The 27,853-nt window shown below is 34.4% G+C and overlaps 1 protein-coding gene and 1 pseudogene across 2 annotated transcripts; one reads left to right on the top strand and one right to left on the bottom strand.

The window, feature by feature from the left end:
• The first annotated feature begins 13,951 nt into the window (after positions 1-13,951).
• Positions 13,952-15,938, top strand: LOC144557944 (photosystem II CP47 reaction center protein pseudogene; annotated as a pseudogene). The gene is made up of 2 exons (XR_013512821.1): positions 13,952-13,987; positions 14,454-15,938. The product of XR_013512821.1 is annotated as a photosystem II CP47 reaction center protein pseudogene (transcript).
• A 6,889-nt stretch (positions 15,939-22,827) lies between these two features.
• On the bottom strand, positions 22,828-24,365 carry LOC144558173 (4,5-DOPA dioxygenase extradiol-like). Its single transcript, XM_078306943.1, has 3 exons — positions 24,049-24,365; positions 23,359-23,729; positions 22,828-23,229 (listed from the first exon to the last, which is right to left on the bottom strand). Exons 1-3 carry the CDS (start codon positions 24,274-24,276, stop codon positions 23,040-23,042), a joined length of 789 nt encoding a protein of 262 aa, XP_078163069.1. The 5' UTR covers positions 24,277-24,365; the 3' UTR covers positions 22,828-23,039.
• Between the last annotated feature and the right edge of the window lie 3,488 nt (positions 24,366-27,853).

The following is a 27,853-nucleotide window of genomic DNA, read 5'->3' as shown; positions in this document are numbered from 1 at the left end:
GTAGCATACTTTTGTAAGCGAACAATTACTGTAATTTTATTATTGCAATCCAATTTAGGAACTTAAAACAAACCAAACCAACATTTTCTCACTTCTAGTACCTAATTAATTTAAGTAGAGTCCAGTTTATATTTGAACCGTCCTATGGATCGATACCTGATTTTATTATACGATAGGATTGTGCACTTGCAGTCTTAATCGGAAGTTAACTCAAGGTTTGAAAGGTACAACTTGCTGTACTGAAACTTTGTGATACACTTTTCGTGCGAACATCTTTGTAGCACACTACTAATGTATCCAGATGGCAAGAGAAGATGATAGATGTAGCCCTAATACAACACTTCAATTAAAAGTCTTTGTAGGACACTAATAGTGTTTCCATATGGCAAGAGAAGAGGGTGATTGCAACCCTAATACAACACTCCAATTGAAGGTCATTGTAACACTCTAGTAGTGTATCCATATGGCAAGAGAAAATGTTAATTGCAACCCTAATACATCACTCCAATGAAGGTCTTTGTAACACTTTAGTTGAAGAGGGTTGTTGCAACCATAATAGAACACTCCAATTGAAGATTTTTGCAACACACTAATAGTGTCTCCATATAGCAAGAGAAGAGGGTACTTGTAACCCTAATACAACACTCCAGTTGAAGGTCTTTGTAGCACACTAGTAGTGCTTTCAAATTACAAGAGAGGAAGAGGGTAATTACAATCCTAATACAACTCTCTAATTGAAGGTTTCTGTAACACTCTAATTGAAGATGGTAGTTGAAATCATTATAACACTCCAATTGAAGGTCTTTGTAGCACACTAGTAGTGTGTTTCCATTTGGCAAGAGTAGAGGGTAGTTGCAACCATAATACAATATTCCAATTAAAAGTCTTTGTAGCACACTCGTAGTGTTTTAGATGAAAAGAGAAGAGGATAGATGGAACCCTAATACAACACTCCAATTGAAGGTCTATGCAGCATACAAGTAGTGTTTTGAGATGACCAGAGAAGAGGGTAGATGTAACCCTAATACAACACTCCAATTGAAAGTCTTTGGAAGACACTATAGTGTCTCCATATAACAAGAGTAGAGGATAATTACAATCCTAATACAACACTCCAATTAATAGTCTTTGTAGCACTTGATAGGGGTCAAATAAGTCACTATTTTTTCTATCACTTAGCCTATATTATTGCCATTTATCGAGTTACAATTGCTCATTTTATAGAGAATCAGATTCATTTTTGTTATTTCACTTGATTTTAGAGAATTGCATATTTTCAATGATATTGGAGCAAAAACAGGCATAAAACACACAATTCTAACATCTCAGCCTCAGGTGCACGGATGCCTTCATCCGCATGCCACTTGCAAGAGCTGTCGCAGACAGTTATAACCGTCCGTGCGGATCTCAGTCAAATCGCATGCTATTCCGGCATCTGTACGCAGAAATTGCCAAAATAGCAGTTACAGATTTAACTTCCCAACCAAGGCCTATTTAAGCGAATGAACGCCTGGAAAAGATCTCTCTCTCGAATCTCTGAAAAATACACATCTCAGAGCACTTAGAACTAGGGTTTCACTCTAGTGGAGGCTATGCAAAGGAGAAATCACTAAAGAATAACAAGGTCTCTACTAGAAGAGGAGGAAGGAACAAGGCGTAAAGACGGCGTGCATGAGATAAAGGGGCAGCATAGGTGTTCTCCCTCCATCTCTCTTTATTGCTCTCTTTCTTTATGTCTTTTGTTTCTTTTGTTGTTGAACCCGCCATGAGCGGCTAAGCAACCCTATTATAGAATGAAGACATGTAATCTTGAATTCTTATGAGTTTAATCTAGTTGTTCATTTATATTATCTTTGCACTATGATTTGAGTTCTTACTGAGATTTTATGCCTTGTGTTCTTGTTTATTGTGTGCTTAAAGTGACCTCGTATGAGTGGAGTGCGCAATCCATTCATATATAATTGTGGTTAACCAATATGCGAAGAATATAACTTATCCTAGATACAAGTAGAATACACTCATCAGTTGACCGCTTGTATTCGAACTACAGTCAAGTGGTTAACGGTCTGTTGCATTCCATTACTAATAGTGGGGTAATCTTAATTGTTGCTATTACCAAAGGTTAGAGGAAGGATCGACCAAGTGAACTTGACCCTTTTGTAATATTAGTAATTAGGACTTATCATTAATCTACATGCAATTGTGCTAAGTACCCGACAAGTATTTACTCAGTTAGGGTGTTGTGAGACTGACCGGAGATCAACACTAGAATAGGATTAGCAACTCTCAGATCACAAGGATACCAGTACATGGCATGTGTGGATCTGATTAAACCGTGTGCGATTTTGACTGGAGTTGAAACCAGACTTTGTATAGTTTATCCAGAACGTGTGCGGACAGTGACAGAGCCACATGCTACCGAGTAACTCTACAACTAACAGGTATTAGCAGTAGCATGCGGTTGGTGACAGACCGTGCGCTATTGTTATGACAACCAGAACCTAGATTAAGAAAGTTTGAATGATAGAATGTCTGATTTCCTAGAAGTCCATCTTCTAAACACTTAATCTACTATTTCTTTGTTGTAATCCAACATTACAACTGAGAAACCAACAATTGAACAACCAAACACAATCAACCAACCTAAAGGAACCAATAACCTAGACCTTAGTTTACATCTTAGATCTGAGAAACCAACAATTGAACAACCAAACACAATAAACCAACCTAAAGGAACCAATAACCTAGACCTTAGTTTACATCTTAGATCTCTTAATACACCATCCCTGCGGATCAATACCCCAATCTATACTATACGATAGATTCATGCGCTTATGAATCAACAGTAAAGTAGACATTATGATTATAAATATTATTAGTATTTATTTCCACCATATCAGCACTCTAGTAGTGTCTCCATATGGCAAGAGAAAATGGTAATTGCAACTCTAATATAACACTCCAATTGAAGGTCTTTCCAGCACACCATTAGTGTCTACATATGGTAAGAGAAGATGGTAGATGTAACCCTAATACAACACCCTGATGAAGGTCTTTACAACACACTAGTAGTGCCTTCATGTGGCAAGAGAAAGAGGGTAATTGCAACCATTACAACACTCCAATTGAAGGTCTTTGCAGCAAACTAGTAGTGTCTCCATATGCAAAGAGAAGAGGGTACTTGCAACCATACAATAGTGTAATTAAAGGCCTTTGTACTACTTTAGTAGTGTATCCATATGGAAATAGAAGAGGGTAATTGCAACCCTAATACAACACTCTAATTGAACGTCTTTGTAACACTCCAATTGAAAATGGTAGTTGCAACTATAATACAACACTCCAATTGAAGGTCTATGCAGCAGACTAGAAGTGTCTTCATATGACAAGAGAAGAGGGTAGTTGCAACCCTAATACAAAATTCCAATTAAAGGTCTTTGTAGTACATTATTCGTGTTCCCATATTGCAAGACAAGAGGGTGGCTGCAACCCTAATGCAACACTCCAATTGAAAATGGTATTTGCAATCATTACAACACTCCAATTGAAGGTCTTTACAGCACATTAGTAGTGTCTCCATTTGGCAAGAGAAGAGGGTAGTTACCTAATACAACATTCCAATTGAAGATCTTTTCAACACACTAGTAGTGACTCCAGAGGGCCAGAGAAGAGGATTGTTGTAACACTAATACAATACTCCAATTGAAGAGGGTAGTTGCAACCATTACAACACTCCAATTGAAGGTATTTGCAGCACACTAGTAGTGTCTCCATTTGGTAAGAGAAGATGGTAGTTGCCTAATACAACACTCAAATTGAAGGTCTTTGTAGCACACTAGTAGTATTTTCAGACGGCAAAAAAAAATGATAATTGCAACCCTAATTCAATACTCCGATTGAATGTCTTTGCAGCACACTAGTAGTGACTCCAGATGGCCAAAGAAGAGGGTAGATGTAACCATAATACAATATTCCATTTGAAAGTCTTTGCAAGACACTAGTAGTGTCTCCATATGGAAAGAGAAAAGCATAATTGCAACCCAAATATAACCCACCAATTTGAAGGTATTTGCAGCACTCTAGTAGAGTCTCCATATGGCAAGAGAAGAAGGTAATTGCAATCCTAATACAACACTCCAATTGAAGGTCTTTGCAACACACTAGTAGTGTCTTCATATGACTTGAGAAGAGGGTAGTTGTAACCCTAATACAACACTTTAACTGAAACACTTTGTAGCACTTAAATAGTGATTCCATATGGCAAGAGAAGAGGGTAGTTGCAACCATAATACGACATTCCAATTGAAGGTCTTTGCAGCACATTAGTAGTGTCACATCATGTCATGTAAAAAATCCACTGTTGTCTCAATTTCACCATTCTTGTATAATCCATCTATAAGAATGTTATAGGTTACGACATCAGGCTGATGCCCTTTAGAAATCATGTCATGTAGATAATCCATTGCCTTCTCAATTTCAACTTTCTTGCACAGCCCATTTATAAGAATAACGATAAATGAGCAATTTGGATGATATTTTATTTAGTGAGTGTTATTTGTAAATTATGATGAATTATTTGATATATCTTTGTTTTATATATAGTTCAGCAAAAATATATGAGCATCCCAGAACAAAAATTTTCATTTTTGAAATTTTCTATGATTTATAGTGAATTTTTGAAATTTATTTTTTATTTTTTTAAAAAAGCATTAATGTAGGCTATTTATTAAAAAGCTGACAATAATAAGTATTAGTGTCGGCTATTTATGAAATGGCCGACACTAATACTTATTAGTGTCGGCTTTTTAATAAATAGCCGACACTAAAAGTTAGTATTAGTGTCGGCCATTTCATAAATAGCCGACACTAATGCCTTATTTTTAGTGTCGGCTATTTACGAAGTATTAGTATCAGCCCGATTAGTGTCGCCTAATGTCCGACACTAATACCCATAAATAGCCGACACTAATTCCAAGTTCTCCACTAGTGGCTTGACTTGATACTAAATAAATTTGAAAATTATAAATTTTACATATAAACACAACTAATAAAGTAAATCGGTTTAAACAGTTTAGATTCACCATTTGAAGTCGATTCCATAAATTTTAAAATTGATGTTATATAGACTGGAATAACACTGATGTTATACTAGCTACAATCGTTAGTAAAAACTCTATAGAAGCAATCAAAATATTTGAAAACATGCGGGTCCCAGTTACATTTGCTTCGTCGGAAGGACTCGGATCGTCTGTGGTATAAAGCTCTATAGTGAGTAATTGACATGTGGGTCCCGGTTGTGCCTTCCGTTTGTCCAACATCAATCCAATCATTATTTGATATGGGATGTAAAGAGGAAGAAACATTAAAATTTAGAAGAAATATTAAAAACATTAAACATTTTTTTTATTTTCGTTGGTTTACAAAAAATAACATGATAACAAATAATAATAACTTGGTATAGCTTAAAAAATGATAACATGATAACAAATGATAACAAAAAATAACATGAAAGGCTCTGATTAGTTTACAAAATTCCTTGGTATAGCTTCATTTTAAAAAAACATAATAATAGAGAATGGGACAGTAAACCAAGGAATTTTTATAAAAACATGATAACAAATGTTTTTATATGTAGCGGGTTAGGAATGCAGTTAATATGACCCGCATAAAGAATACTTTGCAACATAATATATAAGTGGAACTGGGATAAGGGGCTCATGGGTCTCTCCTGAATGGTTGAGTTCTCCTGAACAGCGAGTTAGGTCACGAACTCACGATGGGCTGAGCCGAGCTGATTTAACAAAATTTAGTTATTAGTTTATAAATATGAACCGGATCGTGAGTCAGTTCGCGAGCTCACGAGCCAAATCAAGTTGAGTCAAGTGTTCACATGAGTCGAGTCGAGTCGAGTTTGAATTTTTTTCAGTTTCGAGTCCAATTCATTATGAAATATTGAGCCGCTCAACTCATTGATTCGCGAGCCGGCTCAACTCATTAGCAACCCTATATATGCGAAATTAATTGTTACAACTCCTTATTCTCAAGAAAACCTTGATGATCGGTCAATGCAAAAGCAATGTATCCGGTTTATGTGACTAATTATATTTGAACCATCCCGTTTATGTGACTAACTTAATTAACTTAATTGTAATTAAATTGTTACCTTAAGAGATGTTAATATCATTTAATGGGCACCCGGCACCGCTTATTTTCTCTCAAAGAGTATAAGCTCGTTGTAACATGTTAGTTTCTTTTCGAACTACACAACTGTCAACTAAAAATGTAAACAAAATGTACTTAAAGACTTGGATTTCTAGTCAGTGGTAAAAAAACAAAAAAAATCGTAGAATTAGAGAGAGAATTGAAAGAAGATAGCACGAATTTTATTTTTGCATTCTATTGAATCTTTCTGTATTGTATCGTTTACACAAAGAGTAAGATTTACAAATTATAAAATGCAGAAAACATAATCACCGTAACTTAATTTTCAGTTCAATCATATATGGAGATGTACATTTATCATTTACAGTGTTCCGACTTCCGACTTCCGACAGAGCAACAAGCAAATTAAGGTCACAATTCAATCTGATAATGTTATGGCCAGCCACAGTGGATCGCAATGCAACACCTAGTGCTAATACTAATAGTATATAAATAGACTGGCGAGAAGATCAATCACGAAGTTGATCTGCATCCATCAGTTGGTTCATGAATCGTTATTATTATTCATCAAATTGTGTTGTGTCAACCAGAGTCCAGAGGTACAAACAGGTATATATTATTTAAAAATTGTAAAAAATTCATGAGATTTTACTATTTACATTTAAAATTGTGGAAGAAAATTAATATTATCAACGGGAATGGAGAATGAACAAGAGTACTTAGTTCACTAGATTTCTTTGTCTGTCTTCCGTCAACTCATTAATTTTAATTATTATTATTATTATTATTATTATTATTATTATTATTATTATTATTATTATTATTATTATTATTATTGTATGTTTGGCTAAAGCACGATGAATAGCATAAGATGGCTTGTGTTATAGTCTTAAATACAAATTCAAACCGATATACTTCATCATTGACTTTATACTAAATGATTTCAAAATTTATAAATTTTACATGTAAATACATGAATGACGGACTAGATCGGTTTTAACGATTTTTGTATTTGTCGTTTGAAATCTATACAATAGAGTTTTGAGGCAATGTCACGGGACGTCTTATATATGCTATCCATACCACTTACTATCGTATAGCAAAAGACATTTTTATACGCAATTGAGACAAACTATGAGAGATGATGCTAATTTAACTGGACTTTAATATGAGTGAGAGATGGTGCTAATTTAATTGGACTTTAATTTTACCGACTCGATCGGACAGTGTGAACAGATTTTTTTTATGAACTGAAAAGATGGTCAAATTTTTTATTTCATCGAAGATCAGATAATTAAATTTTACATTTTAGTTTTTGTTAGTTGGAAAATACAAATGCGCACTTTTAATTAGTGGTTACAAATAAAAAAAAACATAACATATTTCGTAGGTTAATCACTCGATATATATTGTCGGAACTTCGTTATCAATTTTTGTGTTTTTTTTTTACTTTCTTTTTTTTCTATTTTCATTTATCATTCAGTACTTATATTGAAAAATAAAGTTCAAGTCGTATATGACTAGCGCTTTCTTTCTGATAATTTGAACCTAATTACATTATTCATCTTTGAATAGCTAGGTCATTCAAAATTAAATAAGCTTACAATTAATTAAACTAAAATAATTTGAAATAAATTATGGGATTACCAGATTATTTTCAAGGTAGTGAGGATGTGTTGGAAGATTTCTTAGTATTTGATGAAATAAATATTGGTATTAAATTTTATCAAAGTAGGGTTAAAATGTACCATTGGTTTTGTGCTCCAACTATATCATATTTCACGTCTCTATCTCCGTTTACAAAGTTCAAATAGTCGATTCGAACCACTCAACGTGACATTGTTTTTTTTATAGTAACTCTCCTGCATGTGGAGGACAAGAAACAATTAATTGTCCTTTAACTCTATACATTGTTTTTTTTTTTAATAATTCAACTTAATATTCAAATTCAAATGAAAGAAAGAGCACATCTTTGACAATTGTGGATGCTTACAACATTTTAATTTTATCAAGTAAAAAAAGTTAAGTGCAAATTGAGTGAGGTGTATGATTAAAGATCTAGCTAGGTGGAAGTAGTTTCAGAAACATGATTTAAGGCATATATCCATCGATCCATCCAACGTGAGATCGATAACGATCATAGGCATATATACACTGGTCAGAAATATGATTTATCAAAAGACGTGCAAGATGAGATGCCATCATGCCAGGATTGACTGTATTGTATTATATGGTTTGAAGATCTCCACTTTTTGGTATTTTTTTTATTTTTTATTTTTTTAAAACTTGGTAGTAGCTACCAAAGTTTGTGAGGGGGAATTGGACTCTCGACCTTTGGGGTATAACAACTCTAGGACATTTTCCTAGCCAATTGTGCTACCTCCCCTTTCTCACTTTTTGGTATTGTTTTTAAGAAACGCAAATTATGCAGTGATCATTGATTGAACAGTGAACACAATGAACAATCGGTAAATAATATTTAATTATCATAGATTCATAGTGGATTTGTGGTCTTTTTTTTTTTTATTATTATACATGTCAGTGCAATCGCCTTAATTATAAACTACCACATTATTCTACAAAGAAAAATGCATAATTGCTTAGCCAATAGAGTGAGTCTATGGTACTATGCATATTACGATTTGTTACCGTGCTACGGCTCTATATTCGAGTTTTCAAATCCTAACGGTCGATCCGAACCGTTCATCTTGTTCTCTATATTAATATGTGTTTGGAGACCAAATTTTACATTTTTTGAAATTTTTTTACTATTTTGTTAGATTTATTAAAAATCACTGTTTTTGGATGGTCCAAAATTTTCAGATCAAGTGATTTTCTAAATATGAAGTACAGTAGCAGTTGCAAATTTGCAATTGTATATATGTCTATACTGCTCTCATTGTGACTTAATTAAACAATTCTTGAGAATATATATAGAGTGCCATGCCATATCATCAAATCAAATTAATGTTGTGATATCATTTATTATTATTATTATTATTATTCTTATTATTATTATTATTATTATTATTATTATTATTATTATTATTATTATTATTATTATTATTAATCAAATTGGTTGCCGACTTACTTGCTGACCTCAAATTCCATCCAACTTTCTAACATAAATTTGAATATTTTGATAATAATTAAAATTAGGAAGCAAACTAAGAACTTCAATGCTTGGACTAAAATAATAAACCAATGATAGAAAGTTGGATGCGGCCATTTTTATTAATATTCCTTAAAAAAAAATTAATTTTAAAAATAACCCTGTGTACTATTTTTTTTATTTCTGCCCTGATCGCTTGGGCTTCGGGCGGCCCAAAATTCCCCATAGAGCGCCCCCAAAATAACCCTGTGTACTATTTTTATTTCTGCCCACATGCCAAGTGAGGCGCCCCAGGGACTGGCGCCCTATATGCTATGTGAAGCGCCCCAGAGACGGGCGCCCCGTATTGTTTTTTTTTTTAATTTTTTTTAATTATTTTCCAAATAGCCATGTATTAATGTACCCATTATTATGTCATGTAACTTAAATTATTATTTTTTTAAATGTAGTTTGTTAAAGAAAAAGATGTTAGTTTTTTAAATAGAAGTGTGGGTCGCAAATAAAAATTACGGTTTCAATATAATTTCTTAATATAGTGTATTGTTGCGCTTTTAATTCTATTGTTTAACTTTAAGTGTATTGTTGAACTTTAATTGTATTATTAAACTGTGTTATAATGATGAAATGTAAAGTGCAAACAAACATAATACCAACATGAATATAAAATAAAAAAAACATAATGCCAACATAATGCGCGCCAACATAATCAGAAACGTATAATACAACAGTCCCATAGTCAAAATACTACAGTCAGAACTATATCACAATAAACAAAAACTCTACACTCATCCTCGTCGTTTCCTTCCGGATGGAGACAACCTAGGAGCCGCTATGCCCTTGCCATGCCTATGCGGCTGCACGCGCCTCTGCGGACTCACATCTCCTAACGCCTCCTCTCCCAAATCCTCCTCATCGTCTCCCATATCCTCATCCTCCTCTCCCGTATACATGTGCTGCGTACCTGTACTGGCTACCCATGGATGAAATACAGTAGCTGACTCTGCATTGGCGGGCTGTGTACGCAGCTCCCATGGATCTTGCTCCCAGCTTGTAGCATACGTGGCAGGAGGCGATGCGCCAAATAATGCAGAGACAAAGCCATCTGCAGTCTGAGATGAACTCCCACCAGCCTCAAAGTCGTGCTCCATCTCCACTCCATATCGTGGTTCGTGGGAGCCATACGCCTCTACATTTGTGTCGAACGAGGTCAGCTCATCCACGGTAAAACTGAGATTGGCATTCCAACGAGGTGCTCCATCCTAGATTAAAATAATGTTAGTTTTGCTACATACAAAGAACTCTGCAATAAATAATAAAAAGCGGTGACTGACCATGCCAAGCTTTACTGGAACTCCGTATTTATTTCTATAAGCATCCCATCCTTGGGTATTCAACACCCAGTCGTGGAACGCCCAACCTGAGTCATAAACTGCATAATTGGAAGTTAACTGAGTTAGAACGAACAATTCAACAAAAATAAGAATATTGTGTGTGTCGTACTTTTAATATTAACTTGTAATTACCTGCAGGAGGTGGCGGCATATCGTGACCGTAGATGGCCTCTGGTTGGTACTCCAGATTTCGTTGTGCGGACTTTATCTCCCTCCAATTGATGTTCTCCCCAGCATCGCGCAGCATGCCAACGAGGCGGCCTTCAAAACCGCCTGTCTCCACGATTGGTGCAGTGTGCTCGAGCATTTGGCATCCTATATATCGCCAAGCATCCTTCGCCATGCACACCAAGCTGTGTCCAACTCATCTCATAGCGGTCAACAGCTGCACACAACATGATTATGCCAACAGTAAGTAATTAAATTTTGCAATTTAAATTGAAGTATGTTTCGGTTGTACTTACCGAGCGAGCATTGATCGGACCCCAAGGCATATAATTGCTGGATGAATCCATCAGTCTACGTCGAAGGGTCTCACCATAATGGCCTGTCAGGTAGACTGACGGCATGCCCCATCTCTGGTACCATACGACATATCTCAGATTCCCGGGACCAGCACCCAATGATGCAGTAGATGGCGGGCTCCATAAGTGCTACTCCGGATGTCGAGCCCAGTTGTACTGCATGACGAAATGCTGGCTCCAGTCGACTTTAGACTTAGTGTGCGCTGTACTGCAAGTACAAATAATTAGAAATGAGAGAAACAGTGGCAATATTGAAGTGATAATGAAATTAAGTAGATGATACTTACTTGTGGAACTTGTCGATTTCATCCTTGCCCATCAACGGAAGCTCTGGGATGAAAGCATCCAAGCCAAACTATCGAGATACCCGATCGGGGTAGTGATACTCTGTTGGGGTTTTGACAGTTCAAACCCCTTAATTTAGCTTAAGCTGTGGAAAGAGTAAAACAAAATTTTTTACATCTAACTTAAGCTACGGATTAAATGAATCAAGAAGATCCGTTTAATCCTATTTACAGATCTACTCCATAATTGATTTTCTAAATAAATAGATTAATATAACAATTTATACATTCTTTCCAAATCACAGTTGGAATGCAAACCGAGCGAGAAGAGCTACACCAGGGGAATGAATCTCCACGGAGCACCAAATGTATGGTGCCTCTATAGGTTATCCACCAGGACTAACCAGATAGCAGTTTATTTCTTTTGCCAGGAATACTATAAACTGCGGTTTTATGCAAAAACACTATTCACAGGGAAAAGACGAAAACCCGTAAAAACAAATTTTCGGTTACTCAATTTCACAAATAAGCAAAACTGAAATACCGCAAAATTCGGGAAAATACTAACTTATTTGTGATAAATAAGTTAGTTCAATTAAGTTTAAAAATACAGATGGACGTAATAAGTCGGCAGCCTGACTTGCTAAATTTGTCAGTTTAATTAAAATAGAGCTTTTATTGAATACCGAAATTAGGAACATAAAATATACCTTGGCAAAATTTAGTAACCTAAAATTATACTTTCCAAATTTGAACTATGTCGAATTTGTGGTACTTTGGAGTATATATTTACATAGATTCAGAGGCTAATTTCTCTATTCATTTCTCATCTTCTCCTTCTCCTGATCAGTTTACATCAGATAGAAACTCGAAAGACGAAAGGTGATCTTTTGTTAGTCTTTGTTGCGTAAGGTATTCTTTTCATCTTCACTTTCAATCTTCAATATTTATGTACTTTACGTAGTTCATATTTCACCATTCTAGTATTTCAATTTTTCGGGTTCATCTGAACCTATGCATCCGACTAGGTTTTATTTGATAAAATGCCGTAATTCAACTCACCCTGTATAGGCTAGCATAAGCCTCTTTTTTGAATTTTCCATTAGCTCGTCTTCATTAAAGGACATTAATGTATAGGCTAGCATAAGCCCGTGAATGAGCTTAGCATATTGCTCAATTTGGTTTTCGAAATGAATATTTCGAAATTTGAACATTTTGAAAATGTATCCTATAAAATAGAGAAAAATCTCTATTACAAATTTATAGAACACAGAAAAAAATGTACAATTCAAAATTGTTCGTGAAATAATCAAATTCCACGATATAAAATCGTGGTTCAAACCAAAATGAGCAAAACATAATAAAAAATAGAACAAAATGATTCCATAAATCCAATAGAAAGGAACATACCAATTCTTTTTTCATAAACCTCCTCTATTTAAATGAAAGATACCGTGGAACGCGAATAATTCACTAAGAACACCTTTGAAAAGATTACGCGGTACAATTGAATCCAATGAGCCCTTTTCCAATAAGTATTCAGCTTCCTGTACACCCTCGGGTACTTCGATCTTCATTACTTCTTCAATCACTCTTTTACCTGCAAATGCAATGGTTGCATCTGGTTCACCAATAATTATATCGCCAAGCATTCCAAAATTGGCTGTGACACCACCTGTTGTAGGTGATGTCAGAAGTGACACTAAAAATAAGTTTTCATGGAATTGAAAATTCAATAAAGTCGAAGATATTTTACCCATCTGCATTAAGCTGAAACTTCCTTCTTGCATACGAGCTCCTCCAGAAGCACAACAAATGATGAGAGGTAAGGATTTTCTCGTAGCATATTGAATTAGACGGGTTATTTTTTCACCCACTACCGATCCCATACTTCCTCCGATAAACTCAAAATCCATAACCGCAAGTGCTACAGGGATACCGCCGAGTTGACCTATTCCTGTTTGAACAGCGTCAGTCAAACCTGTTTTTCTTTGATAAGAATCGACCTTATCCATGTAAGGTATATCTTCTTCAGATTCTGTTGATTCTGTTGATTCCTCTGATTCTTGTGATTCCTTAGATTCTGTTGATTTTATTGATTCCTCTGATTCTTGTGATTCCTTAGATTCTTTTGATTTTATTGATTTTTTTGAATTTTGATTAGCATCTTCATCATAAGCAAGGTTTTTTTCTTTTTCTTCTATTTCTCCTGATGATTCTATTTCTGCGAGAAGAAACAGTTGCTCTATTTCGTTTCGAGTATATTTCTTTCCAATCAATTTGTTGACTTCCTCTTCATCTGAATCGAGTTTATCTTCATTCATTTTATTCAGTTCCTCTAGATCTAGTTCTTCTTCAAGTAATTCTTTCTCGATATTTTTTCGTTTCTCTTCCATTCGCTCTCCACTTGTAATCATCTTTTTGAATTTATCTTGTTTCATCTTAGAAAAATCTTTATTATATCACTTCAATGATATAATGGACTCTTCTTTTTATGCGTCTAAGACCAGAGTTGTATTCCAATATTACCAGATCCCCCACCAAGGGCCGGATATTCTCACGAAACAGCTCATGAGATAGATAGCATTTCAAAAAAGGTAATCTCGACTTTGTTCATAGGTATAGGTGGGGTCACTAAAAAGATTAAGAGTATCCAAGATCCTATTTTCGTTCTCTTCATGTATATTCACTACGTGATCGATAATACCAAAATTGATAGCTTCACTAGGTGATAAAATGGGCTCACTTTCCATAATGGAGAGTAGCTCATGTTCCGAGTAGCTTGTGCTTTTGGCACAAACACTTAAAAATTTATCAACCAGTTTGCGTTTATCTCGTAAGTTTTTCAAAATCGACGAATAATTCTGAACAGCTAGATCAACGAAGTTTCGAATCTTAAAAGATATCATAGAGTTCGAAAATGCAGCCCGTTTCCCCTGTGTTCCTCCTGCGAGAATAAAAGCGGCTCCTAATCCCACAGGACCTATCAGAGTGGTATATATCGGAACCGGTACTTTCTGTTCATATAATGCACACAGCTCTAGTTGCTGGTTGGGCCGGTTCGATGGCTTTATACGAATTAGCGGTTTTTGATCCCTCTGATCCTGTTCTTGATCCAATGTGGAGACAGGGTATGTTCGTTATACCTTTTATGACTCGTTTAGGAATAACCAATTCATGGGGCGGTTGGAATATTTCAGGAGGAACTGTAACCAATCCAGGTATTTGGAGTTATGAAGGTGTTGCAGCGGCACATATAGTGTTTTCTGGTTTGTGCTTCTTGGCAGCTATCTGGCATTGGGTATATTGGGACTTAGAAGTATTCTATGATGAACGTACAGGAAAACCTTCGTTGGATTTGCCCAAGATATTTGGAATTTATTTATTTCTCTCAGGTGTAGCTTGCTTTGGCTTTGGCGCATTCCATATAACAGGTTTGTACGGTCCTGGAATATGGGTGTCCGATCCTTATTGACTAACTGGAAAAGTACAAGCTGTCAATCCAGCTTGGGGTGTGGATGGTTTTGATCCTTTTGTTCCAGGAGGAATAGCCTCTCATCATATTGCTGCAGGCACATTAGGTATATTAGTAGGCTTATTCCATCTGAGTGTCCGTCCGCCTCAACGTCTATACAAAGGATTACGCATGGGCAATATTGAAACTGTACTTTCCAGTAGTATTGCTGCTGTCTTTTTTGCAGCTTTTGTTGTTGCAGGAACTATGTGGTATGGTTCAGCAACTACCCCAATCGAATTATTTGGTCCTACTCGTTATCAATGGGACCAGGGATACTTTCAACAAGAAATATATCGAAGAGTTAGCGCCGGGCTAGCCGAAAATCTAAGTTTATCGGAAGCTTGGTCTAAAATTCCTGATAAATTAGCTTTTTATGATTACATTGGTAATAATCCGGCAAAATGGGGATTATTTAGAGCAGGTTCAATGGATAACGGAGATGGAATAGCGGTTGGATGGTTAGGACACCCCCTTTTTAGAGATAAAGAAGGTCGGGAGCTTTTTGTACGTCGTATGCCTACCTTTTTTGAAACATTTCCGGTGCCCAATTAGGTGAGATTTTTGAATTAGATCGAGCTACTTTGAAATCTGACGGTGTTTTTCTTAGTAGTCCAAGGGGTTGGTTTACTTTTGGACATGCTACATTCGCCTTGCTCTTCTTTTTCGGACACATTTGGCATGGCGCTAGAACCTTGTTCAGAGATGTTTTTGCTGGTATTGATCCAGATTTGGATGCTCAAGTGGAATTTGGAACATTCCAAAAAGTTGGAGATCCAACTACAAAGAGACAGCCTGTCTTACAGAGCATTTTGTGGTTAGTATATTGATTTCTTTCCTCTTTTTTTCTTCATCGGGTACAAGAAAAAAGAATCTTGATTTGAATCATCATCTTCTCTTAGATTCTTTTTCTTTATTTATATGATAAATGATCTCAAGTGAATAGGTGTGGAAGCTATAATTGTACCAAATCTAAATATCAAGATAAAACCTAGTCGGATGCATAGGTTCAGATGAACCCGAAAAATTGAAATACTAGAATGGTGAAATATGAACTACGTAAAGTACATAAATATTGAAGATTGAAAGTGAAGATGAAAAGAATACCTTACGCAACAAAGACTAACAAAAGATCACCTTTCGTCTTTCGAGTTTCTATCTGATGTAAACTGATCAGGAGAAGGAGAAGATGAGAAATGAATAGAGAAATTAGCCTCTGAATCTATGTAAATATATACTCCAAAGTACCACAAATTCGGCATAGTTCAAATTTGGAAAGTATAATTTTAGGTTACTAAATTTTGCCAAGGTATATTTTATGTTCCTAATTTCGGTATTCAATAACAGCTCTATTTTAATTAAACTGACAAATTTAGCAAGTCAGGCTGCCGACTTATTACGTCCATCTGTATTTTTAAACTCAATTGAACTAACTTATTTATCACAAGTGCAATCTTTCCACGATGACATAAAACAAGAAATTAATGATATATTTAAATTGCAAATTTGACATCTAGGTAATTTCTAATTATAGATATAAATGAATTTTGTTAATAAGGAAGTTGTATCTTAGATACAGATCAATACATTTTCTATGAAATTATTTATTTTCATCAATTATAAAAATAGAATAAGGCTAGTGTTGTAGCATATATAGGAACATACTGTGCTACCTCTAAAATTCTTTTTAATAGACTTCACGAGTGAAGCATTTACATATATAATTTCTGAATTCATTTATTATAAAGTCAAACGGTCAAAAAAATGAAGATTTATAAGCTCATTTTAACGCGTTCATTTTTTGTACTTGATGACCCCTTGATTTTATGTTTAATTGCATCACTCATAAAATAGATCAGTTTCTACAGTTTGGATATGTTGTTTAAAGTATATTCAATAGATTTAGATTCAGCAGAAAACGTGTATTAAAATGTTGTACTGAGAACATTGTTTTTTTGTTTTTCTTGTTCTAATCAGAAAATCACTAAATATATGCCATGTGCCTTTTGATGCCCCAAACACATGAATTTTAATGCATTGAAAATGATTAACGTTGTAAAACTTTTTAAATTGCCATAGAGTGTGATTCATTAGCAAATTATTTGGTTATACGGGTTTACTTTAGTTAGTGAAGGAAAAACATGATGTGACGTGTCAAACACACCGTAACTTAGTCACGTCATGTCACATCACAGAACGACACATGATCTATTTTATTTTTACGTGACGTGATTAAAATAGTGGATGATAGTGATGCAAGCGGATTGTCTTGTCACGCAATCAAATGTGAATTGACTAATATAGTTTAATTATTGTTTTCAAGTTTTAAGATAGTTCATAAAATATAATAACAAAATAGAATACAAAAGAAACTATTACAAATAAATTATAATTAAGAAATACTTTTCAAAAAGTTGGTCACATAACGTGTCATGTGAGGTAAGTTAACGTGACTGAATCAAATTGCGTGACGTGACAAGATGTGACTAAAGTAGTGGAGGACAATCATGTCAAGTGTGATCGACACATGTGACCTGATGTACCCTGTTATTATGTAACATAACTGGTAATAACATGACTAATTTACTTTACTATTTTTTAGTGCGGCAAAATTCGTGCATATGAATTTTCAATTTAGTGCAATTGATTAGTCGAGAGTGATGTGATCACTCTCGAACAAGGTAAATATTTTTTCATGACGATAATACTCTCATTTTTCGAAAAAAAGAAAGAAAGTTACTATATTTTAAAAATGATTAAATTTTGGCCATCAATATTTATGTTAACAATGAATGCACATTAAAACTTAGATACATACTAGAATTATCCATCTTAAATAATTTAGTTAAGATGATGTAAAATATATTAATGTTCTATATATATATACGTTTGCTTTGCTTACTATAATGCATCAAACTATATTTTAATTAGAGTTGTAATACTTAATTAAGAATGTTTAAATTAAAATTCGAATATTGCTTGAGAAAAATGCCACTTTTTTTTTTGTTTTAAAGGATTCAGGGATACAAAATTAAATATAGGCTTATATCTACGGATCGAGGTATAGATTGGTGCAGCAAATTAAGAGGTTAGATGTTAAGAATAGCCTTAATAAATAAACATATCGGCCTGTTGGATATTCTGATTTTATTTTACGATTAACTGCATCTCAGCGCATGTAAGCCTTTATTAGTACAATTAAGAAATATGAAACTAGCTAAAAGCAATACCAAACAGTGGAAATACAAACACAACCCATCAAACGAAGAACAAAATAGTCAATTAAACTAAATATAACATTTTAAGTTCTGGAAAACATTGAATTCAAAAAATTTAAAGCTAGAGTTGCATGCATCCGTTTTCTCCCCATTCTTCAAAATACCAAGCTGCTACCGATACCTATTTGGATGCATGGTGCTTCACGAACTGCCTCAAGTGGTTTTGCATTCTACGAAGAACCAACCATCATGATCAACGAGAGCCTCTTCTTGTATAACAGATTTCAAAATTAATAGAGAGATATAATCATAAGGTGATGCTCCTCGAGAAACACACGTCTTTAATTAACGGGTTGCCGGCTCTATCAAGTACACTTAATTCAAAGTTTTGTTGATAACCGAATGTATTAATCCAAATATTGAGCGACACAGAACCCCTCGGTATGGATGAGGACCGGCAAAATGCATTGGAGTAACTTAAATGCCAAACAACCCCTCCTGAACAAATCTCTGGAGACATAAAGGGCGAGAAGGCAATTCTGTTTTCAAGTTCTATATAATTGATTTTGAATCGGAAAAATCCAGCCTCATATTTTTCAATCAATATGTAATCAGTGTCTTCTCCAAAATACCCCATGATGGATACTAATAAGGTCAAGTACCGCTCCAATCTTGATAACTGTTCAAGGACAAATCAGTTGTTTAGTATTTATTAGAAAAATATGAGGGAACACTCAGGGTGAGTTGAATTACGGCATTTTATCAAATAAAACCAAGTCGGATGCATAGGTTCTCATGAACCCAAAAAATTGAAATACTAGAACGATGAAATATGAACTACGTAAAGTACATAAATATTGAAGATTGAAAGTGAAGATGAAAAAAATACCTTACGCAACAAAGACTAACAAAAGATCACCTTTCGTCTTTCGAGTTTCTATCTGATGTAAACCGATCAGGAGAAGGAGAAGATGAGAAATGAATAGAGAAATTAGCCTCTGAATCTATGTAAATATATACTCCGAAGTACCACAAATTCGGCATAGTTCTAATTCGGAAAGTATAATCTTAGGTTACTAAATTTTGCCAAGGTATATTTTCTGTTCCTAATTTCGGCATTCAATAAAAGCTCTATTTTAATTAAACTGACAAATTTAGCAAGTCAGGCTGCCGACTTATTACGTCCATCTGTATTTTTACAATATATTTTTAAACTCAATTGAACTAACTTATTTATCACAAGTACAATCTTGTCACGATGACATAAAACAAGAAATTAATGATATATTTAAATTCGTAATTTGACATCTAGGTAATTTCTAATTATAGATATAAATGAATTTTATTAATAAGGAAGTTGTATCTTAGATACAGATCAATATATACATTTTCTATTAAATTATTTATTTTCATCAATTATGAAAATAGAATAAGGCTAGTGTTGTAGCATAGGAACATACCGTGCCACCTCTAAAATTCTTTTTAATAGACTTCACGAGTGAAGCATTTACATATATAATTTCTGAATTCATTCATTATTTTTTTTTTGATCAAAGTGGAGTGCTCCACCGATTTCATAAAACAAAATCATACATTGTTAGACAAGTACTGGTACCAGTGGTACTAAAAAGATGCCAGGAAACACTCAGGGTGAGTTGAATTACGGCATTTTATCAAATAAAGCCTAGTCGGATGCATAGGTTCAGATGAACCCAAAAAATTGAAATACTAGAATGGTGAAATATGAACTACGTAAAGTACATAAATATTGAAGATTGAAAGTGAAGTTGAAAACAATACCTTACGGAACAAAGACTAATGAAAGATCACCTTTTGAGTTTGTATCTGATGTAAATTGATCAGGACAAGGAGAAGATGTGAAATGCATAGAGAAATTGGCCTCTGAATCTATGTTAAATATATACTCAAAGGTAATAGTGTACTAATTCGGAAAGTATAAGTTTAGGTTACTAAATTTTGCCATGCTGTATTTTCTGTTTCTAATTTCGGCAACCAATATATAAGAGTTCTATTTTAATTAAACTGACAAATAGAGCAAGCGGGGCTGCCGACTTATTGCCATATCTATTTTCAGATTATATTTTCAGTAAAATCTTGTCCCAATGACATAAAACAAGAAATGATATATTCAAATTGGTTATTTGACATCTAGGTAATTTTTAATTATAGATAAAAATGAATTTTATGAATAAGGAAATTGTATCACAATATTTCGATACAGATCAATACCTTTTGTCCGATATTATTTAATCACTCGTGAAGTAGATCGGTTTCAATGGTTTGAATTCGTTGTTTCAAGTCTATTCAAGAATTTTTTGTGGGGGTAGCACGACATGTTGTTATGCTAGCTACAGGTAGCTCGGAAGCTACTTTTTCCAACAAAACTACAAGGAAACCTGGAAGGCGTGATAGTTAAATTGGACGGAAATTGCGAATTCACACACTTTTTTTTTTTTGCGTGAAACGTGCCCATACGCAATATCTTTATTAATCACAACTTTTCACCGGAGATTACATTTGATATAAAAACCCTCCCATAAAAATCTAAAATCCCAAAAATATAAGATATGTGTAGCCCATATTGTCCCAAGCTATTCCTTTCCTTGAACCCATTTTTTGATTCAGTGAAAGTGTGTATTACAATGTTGTACTGAGTGCACTTATCTTTTAAATCAAGAATTCAATAAATATAAGCTACGTGCCTTTTGATGCTGCGCATACAAATTCCTAGTTATAAATAAATTCATCAATTGAGAAATAGGTCGCTTTTATAACATGTCAAAAAGTTAAGTATTATTATTTATGGTTACAATTTTTTTAATAATAGAGTAATTAAATTATAGGTCTTTAATTTGTAACAAAATCATATGTCATAAAATAATATTATGATAATTTGAATGTATAAATAAATATTATGGCTGGCTCTTTATATAAATTTTGAAGAATTTTGGTCTCTCTTTAACACTCATATGTCTTTGATAAAAATAAAACGTTTTGAAACAATATATATTAAATAAGAGTAAGGCTTGGGTGCTATGGATTGCATACGGCCATCCATGCTACGGCCTCAAAAACCTATCGTATAAACTTCAAATTTTAATTTAAGTAGTTCAATAAATAGTTATATAATGAACTTGTAGAATTCCCAGTGTTCTAAATAGCGCCGCTATAGCCGCACTATAACGTTTTTGGACCCTAAACGCTAAGCTATGATCAAAACGCGCTATTTGAGCTACGGATGCTATAGCGGTAATAGTGGTCCGCAATAGCGCAAATAGCACACGCTATGCAACATGAGTTGTTGTTTTTTTTTTTTTTTTTCAATTTATATGAGCTTTAAATAAAGGCTCAGATTGGAGTTTAACAATGATTTTTTTTTGCAATTGACGTACTAAGCTTTATATTGAACTATTAATTATTAAATAAGAGATCCATCAAACAAAATCAAATAAGGAAGCTATAGCGCGCTATGCAACATAAGCTGTTTTTTTTTTCTTTTCAATTTATATGGGCTTTAAATAAAGGCTCAGATTGAATATATTAAGATATTTCTTGAAGTAACAAAATGATACTTAATTATGCCATGATGTCTAGGTTATTTTGAAATTTAAATAGAAAAAAGATAGATTATGTCATGATGCTGAATATATTTTGAATAGAATGAGATCGATAGTTTATGATATTAGTATTACTATGGATATTTTGAGTTGCAATTTGGACTTTGTATTGGTTCAATATAAATATTATAATTTTTTAATCAATTTGATGTTATTTATTGTTTTATGAGACTTAGATAATGTTGACAATTAGTACAAATATATGATATAATTTTTATAAAAATAAAAAAAACGCTATGTAGAATAGCTTTAGCTATAGCGACGCTATTCACTATAGGTTTTTTTGTAGGCTTCCTGGTATGACGCGATAAATGCTATTTAGAACCTTGATGATACCAATTTTTATTTTTTGTCAATATTTTAGGCTATTTTTTGTCATCTTTCGTAAATCATAAAAAACAGTCAAAAGAAAATACAAAAATAATAAAAATTGGTATTCTACAAAATTAATTATATAACTAATTTACTGAGCTACTTAAATCGAAGTTTGAAGTTTATACGATAAGTTTTTAAAACCGTATCAAGGATAGCCTTATGCTATCCATAGCACCCAAGCTTTACTCTTTAAATAAAAAAAATGAAACGGTATAATTAGTAATTTTGTTTTATTAATTAGGTCAACTTCATAAGTTCTATTTTTATTTGATTATATCAATCACGTATTTACAGCATTCATTTCTATTAATTTCAATACAGCCACGCAGCTCCGTTGCCTTAATTGTCTCATGTTGATTTCTTCGTATGAATTATTTCCGTAAGCTCTTATATATTACCCTAAATTCTTTCTTCACTTTACACACATTATCAAGACAATAACTTTGAAAGTGTGTCATTGTCAAGACAATAACCAAGAAAAGCGGAGCAGCAATTGTGTGATCATCTAAATCAAACATCATAAATAATTGAACGTTCATAAATCTGGAGTTTCCAATTTAAGGCTTAACTATTCCCATCGATCATCCGGTAACCAAAGGATGATCCAAATAAAGTAAAACTTTTCCCAGTGTGTTTCTCAAATACAACAGTCAACAGATGGAATTACTTAAATATTTGACTATATATGTGTTTAAAAGGATTACACAAACGAAAAAACTAAGTACAGTGAAGGGAAGTTCAGAAAGAAAAACATTGTTTATTCCTATTTTCAATATTCAATGATTTCAAACAGCTCGATCTGCCCACAATAAAGTTCATCACTAAGCAGCAGTGAACCGGTATGAGGCGTAAGAGATGACACTGTTGGTCCAACTGTGGTGTATCAGCTTTGCTTTTGCGCCATGACCAGCGGCACCAAGAGCCACAAAGAGAGGAAAGAAATGATCTGGACTCGGCTGGTTCATCTTCGCATCCTGGGCCTTCTCCTCATAGTTGTTCAAATCATCATACCTTCACAAAGCACCACAAATTCACAATTATTAGCTACTTGAACATTATCCTTTTTGAAGTGAGTTATTTTATGTACATTTGAAATAAAATTCAAAAGATCAGGAGGGAAGCATATATGTAAGCATGTACCTTCCGTTTAAAATAGAATCCTTGACCCACGTGTCGAAATCCGAAGCCCATTTGGGGATGGGTCCACCAATGGGTCCTAAAGCCTGCAAATTGTGGGTTATATTACCCGACCCAATAATGAGTACACCCTCATCTCTAAGTGGCATGAGTGCCTTTCCCAAGTTGTAATGGTACTCTGCACCCTTCCCGGTCTGTACTGATAGCTGGCATACTGGTATGCTTGCCTCCGGATACATAAGCATCAGTGGGACCCATGCACCATGGTCAAGGCCACGGGTCTTGTCTTGCTTGACAGGTCCGAACCCGGAATTGTCGAGAAGCTCTGTCACCTTCTGGGTAAGATCAGGTGCACCGGGTGCAGGATACTTGAGCTGAACCAATAATTTTTGTAATTAATTGGTTTTGTTGGATGTTATTAGAAAATCCTTACAAAAGAGAAAAATGAAGCAAAAAATGTCAAAATTAGGCCATATCAACTGGAAGATCAACTAAAGATATCTCCTGAAGGTAATTGCACTTGGAAAGTTTTGTTGTAGAAATATTATACATAGGCCATATCAATTCCAAAAGATTTCTAATTATCAACCAAAAAATTTAGAAATCTAAGAAGAGAGGTGAACTATATATACAATAAAATATTTAATTAGTTCATGCTGACATGTCTATTGCTATATCATCCGAAGTCCTAACCTCATAGAAGAATCGGGGAAACCCTTTGAAGTCATGAATGGTGTCATTTTCTCCATGAACCAGGTTCACAGTCGGTCCATCAGTGTCCCAATGCCCTGAAATCATGAGTATCGCCCTTGGTGCTTCCTGCATCATGTCTGATTTCCATGATTGCAAAAATGACCGTACGGGGATGGTCTCATCCACGACAAGTGTCACTGCACCGTGAGCAAGGAAGAATGTGTCCATGGTAGCAATGGTTCACAAAGGGATGTTTTGTTTAGAGATGCAAAAAAAAGTTATATGTGCAACTGTGTTAGGGCTTTGATCGCTCTTATGTTGTGTTTGGTTTTTCACAAAGAGCCGGTGAGGGAATGCATATCTTTTATAGGCGAAAGACAGCTTGAGCTCCAAGTAATTTTGTAGTAAAATATCACTTTCCTGTTTGACAATCTGAATACTTCAGTTCAGATAATACTGAAGCTGCCATCTTCTCCAGTGATACATTGAACTGGAGAGGTTTATTACTAATATATTTTATTTTTACCATTATCTGGACTTCAATGCGAAATTTTGAGAGACGAGTTGTGAGAGTGTTAGTATTGAAATTTTCTGAACACCATTTTTGGTGTTTAATCATTTGGCTGATAATCAACGCCTTATTGGAGGCAGTGAATATATACAGACTACAATTGCCATATAACTGGAGATGAGGTATTGAGAGTGCATTGGCTTTTGTAGTTTTCTAATATTATTCCACACGCTTTGTAGAAATATACTATGTACAAAGAAAGACAAAATGAAACATTTTACCGTAGCAGGTCAAGGTGTGTAATTCAAGTCTTAAAAAGACTATCGTACGGTGACGTTATATGTTAACTAGAAATTAATGTATATACTAGAAGTAATATTTTACCATGCATCCCACGTGTGGAATTTTATTTGTTGAACTCACTTATGAATTTCTAAAACACTGTATTTAAAATAATATGTAACGAATAATTTCAAGAAGGATATAGACTGTCCAGTGCTGTGATACATCTATTTCTGTAGAATTCTATAGGATTTGAAAATTCAAAATTATATCTTGTTGGCTAGCTTCTCGATTGCATCACAATTATATCTTGAATTTTGAATCTTCAAAATTAGAAATAGATGTATATATCACAACATAGCAGTTCGATTATATCTTGTTGGCTTCTTTCTAGAACCTTTTAATTTAAAAAAAAAAAAAAAGGAATTTAACAAGCAATAGTACTATAGTACTAGCTAATCTTCTACTTCAACCTAAAAAGGTTTTGATGGCAAAACCTACTGCAAAAACTTTGCAGTAATAAGTCCAGATTTAGGAAAAGAATGATTTCATAAATTTACTGGATTAAACTTTTGGAAAAGATAAGTACAGTAATTAGGATAACAATCTGACCAAACACAGAGAGTACAACCTTAGTATACTGAAATGATATAAAACAAGTATAACATGGTGAAGAGCACCCGTTTTATTTATATGAAATAAACTCCTACACCAACATGATAGAAGATATTAAGTCATCACTTGCCACTAGTGAATCGGTACGAGGCATATGAGACGGTACAGTTGGTCCAGCTGTGGTGTATCAGCTCCGGTTTTGCTCCCTCACCCGCAGCACCAAGGGCCACATGGAGTGGCAGTAGGTGTTCCGGCCACAGGTGGGCCATACTGCCACATGGAGAGGCAGTATGTTGTGATACATCTATATCAAAATTATGAAGATGAAAAGACTCCATTGCATGTGCTAGCTCACAAGTTGGCCAATTTTTTTCCTTTAGAAAAGAGCGGGAGAAAACATCAATTTCAGTCCTAAGGAATATAATGATTTATGTACTATGGCTGTGGCTAATTTACTGCCGGCAGTGCTGTCACTGTTTTTTTTATTTTGTGATGTCCAAACAATAAATCCAAACCGTTAGATGTTTAATCTATATTATAATCTACTTGGAGACCAAATTTTACATTTTTTTGAATTTTTTTACTATATATTAAGCTGGTTTGAAAACTGCTGATTTCAATGCTGCAGAAATTTACTGAAATTAGCGGTTTTCAAACCAGCTTAATATATAGTAAAAAAATTCTAAAAAATGTAAAATTTGGTCTCCAAGTAGATTATAATATAGATTAAACATTTAACGGTTTGGATTTGTTGTTTGGACATCACACGGCTAAATATAGCCCCGGCAGCACCTCTGCTGAAATGCTGCCAGTAACAATTTAGACAGACCCTATGTACTATATACAATTTATTGAACAGTTGACATTTTATAATATGTATATGGTGGATGTCAGGAGCACACAGATTGATGCATTTTATCTATATCTGAGTGGACTACCAATTGCATGAGACAGGAGGAGAGGTGTTATTATATCATGAAAAAATTAATCAGGATGTCCGAAGAGACTTATCCTTTTGATCAGATGGATATAATCTACGTCTAAAATACAAGGGCCGGACCTGTTGAAATGACATAAAAAAGGGCCGGATATAGATCAAAAAATAATAATTAACTAGAGGGTGCTTGGGTTAGACAGCTGAGTATGGTGGCTTTTGAATGTGCTTTTCTTTGACATTAGTGATGTAGTGTCATTTGAAGAACTAAGAGTAACGACGCTCATTTTGCTTCGTCAGCTCTCACAGAATGCTACACTAGAGAGTATTGGAAGAAGGACAGAAGCTATTGTCTCCAAATTGAACTTGCAACTCAAAAATTAAATCAGCGCCTCTTTAAACCGTACTTTTATGGATGAACCAGCATAACTGCGGCGGGGTCGCTTAAGAGGAGTGAAGGAAGAAGGCTAGGCAAACTGGCAGCGACAAAGTCTGCACCAGGCAGTGTCACATGCCATGAGAGGAGCCCGGTGTGTTTGTGTGTGCGCTCCCACCGGTGTAATGGTGGTATTTTAATTCTTGTTAAACAAGACATTATAGGTTGATTATGTCTACATGAAAATGTTACAGCTAACTAGAAAGTAACCAGCAGGAATTTCTGTGAGCACCACACAATAGACTGGTAAAAGTCCATCACACAGGATAGATCATGCCTGCGCGGCTGCGCCACAGGAAAGCAATATAAAATATATAGAAAGAAGTGTAAAAATCCTGAGATACCAGCGTAGCACCTGTGGTACAATTTGCGGCAGGCCTCGCCATATGTAATGCAGTTCATATGATAGCTTTAACCTAGATGGTTTTAAGCCTGAAATAATTCATGATATAACCATATACATGTGATGTATACTCATTCAATTGAATAAGAATTGTTTTATGATAAACATCGAAGCATGAATTTAACACATAAAAAACACAACTTGGCATCTCGATTATATCTTTGGCTTCTTTCTAGAACCTTGTAATATAACAAAAAATAAAATACAAATCTAACAAGCAATAGTAGTATAGTACTAATCTTCTACTTTAACCTAAAAATGTTTTGATGGCTAAACCTACTGCAAAGACTTTGCAGTAATAAGTCCAAATTTAGGAAAAGAATGATTTCATAAATTTACTGGATTAAACTTTTTGAACCATGCTATTACATAATACGAAGGATTATGAAAATAGAAGTACAGTAATTATGATAACAATCTGACCAAACACAAAGAGTACAACCTTAGTATACTGAAATGGTATAAAACATTAAGTATAACATGATGAAGAGCAGCCGTTTTATTTATATGAAATAAACTCCTACACCAACATGATAGAAGATATTAAGTCATCACTTGCCACTAGTAAATCGGTACGAGGCATATGAGACGGTACAGTTGGTCCAGCTGTGGTGTATCAGCTCC

This window comes from Carex rostrata, chromosome 8, assembly GCF_964058835.1.
Source record: "Carex rostrata chromosome 8, lpCarRost1.2, whole genome shotgun sequence".
Taxonomy (NCBI): domain Eukaryota; kingdom Viridiplantae; phylum Streptophyta; class Magnoliopsida; order Poales; family Cyperaceae; genus Carex; species Carex rostrata.
Note: the sequence above shows the minus strand (reverse complement) of the source record. Positions and strands in the feature narration are given on the sequence as shown.

Coding starts and splice junctions, on each gene's coding strand:
- LOC144558173 (XM_078306943.1), bottom strand. CDS start 24,276: ATGGACACATTCTTCCTTGCTCACGGTGCAGTGACACTTGTCGTGGAT. Junction 23,730..24,048: donor TTCCCCGATTCTTCTATGAG/GTTAGGACTTCG, acceptor TTATTGGTTCAG/CTCAAGTATCCTGCACCCGG. Junction 23,230..23,358: donor GATTCTATTTTAAACGGAAG/GTACATGCTTAC, acceptor TGCTTTGTGAAG/GTATGATGATTTGAACAACT.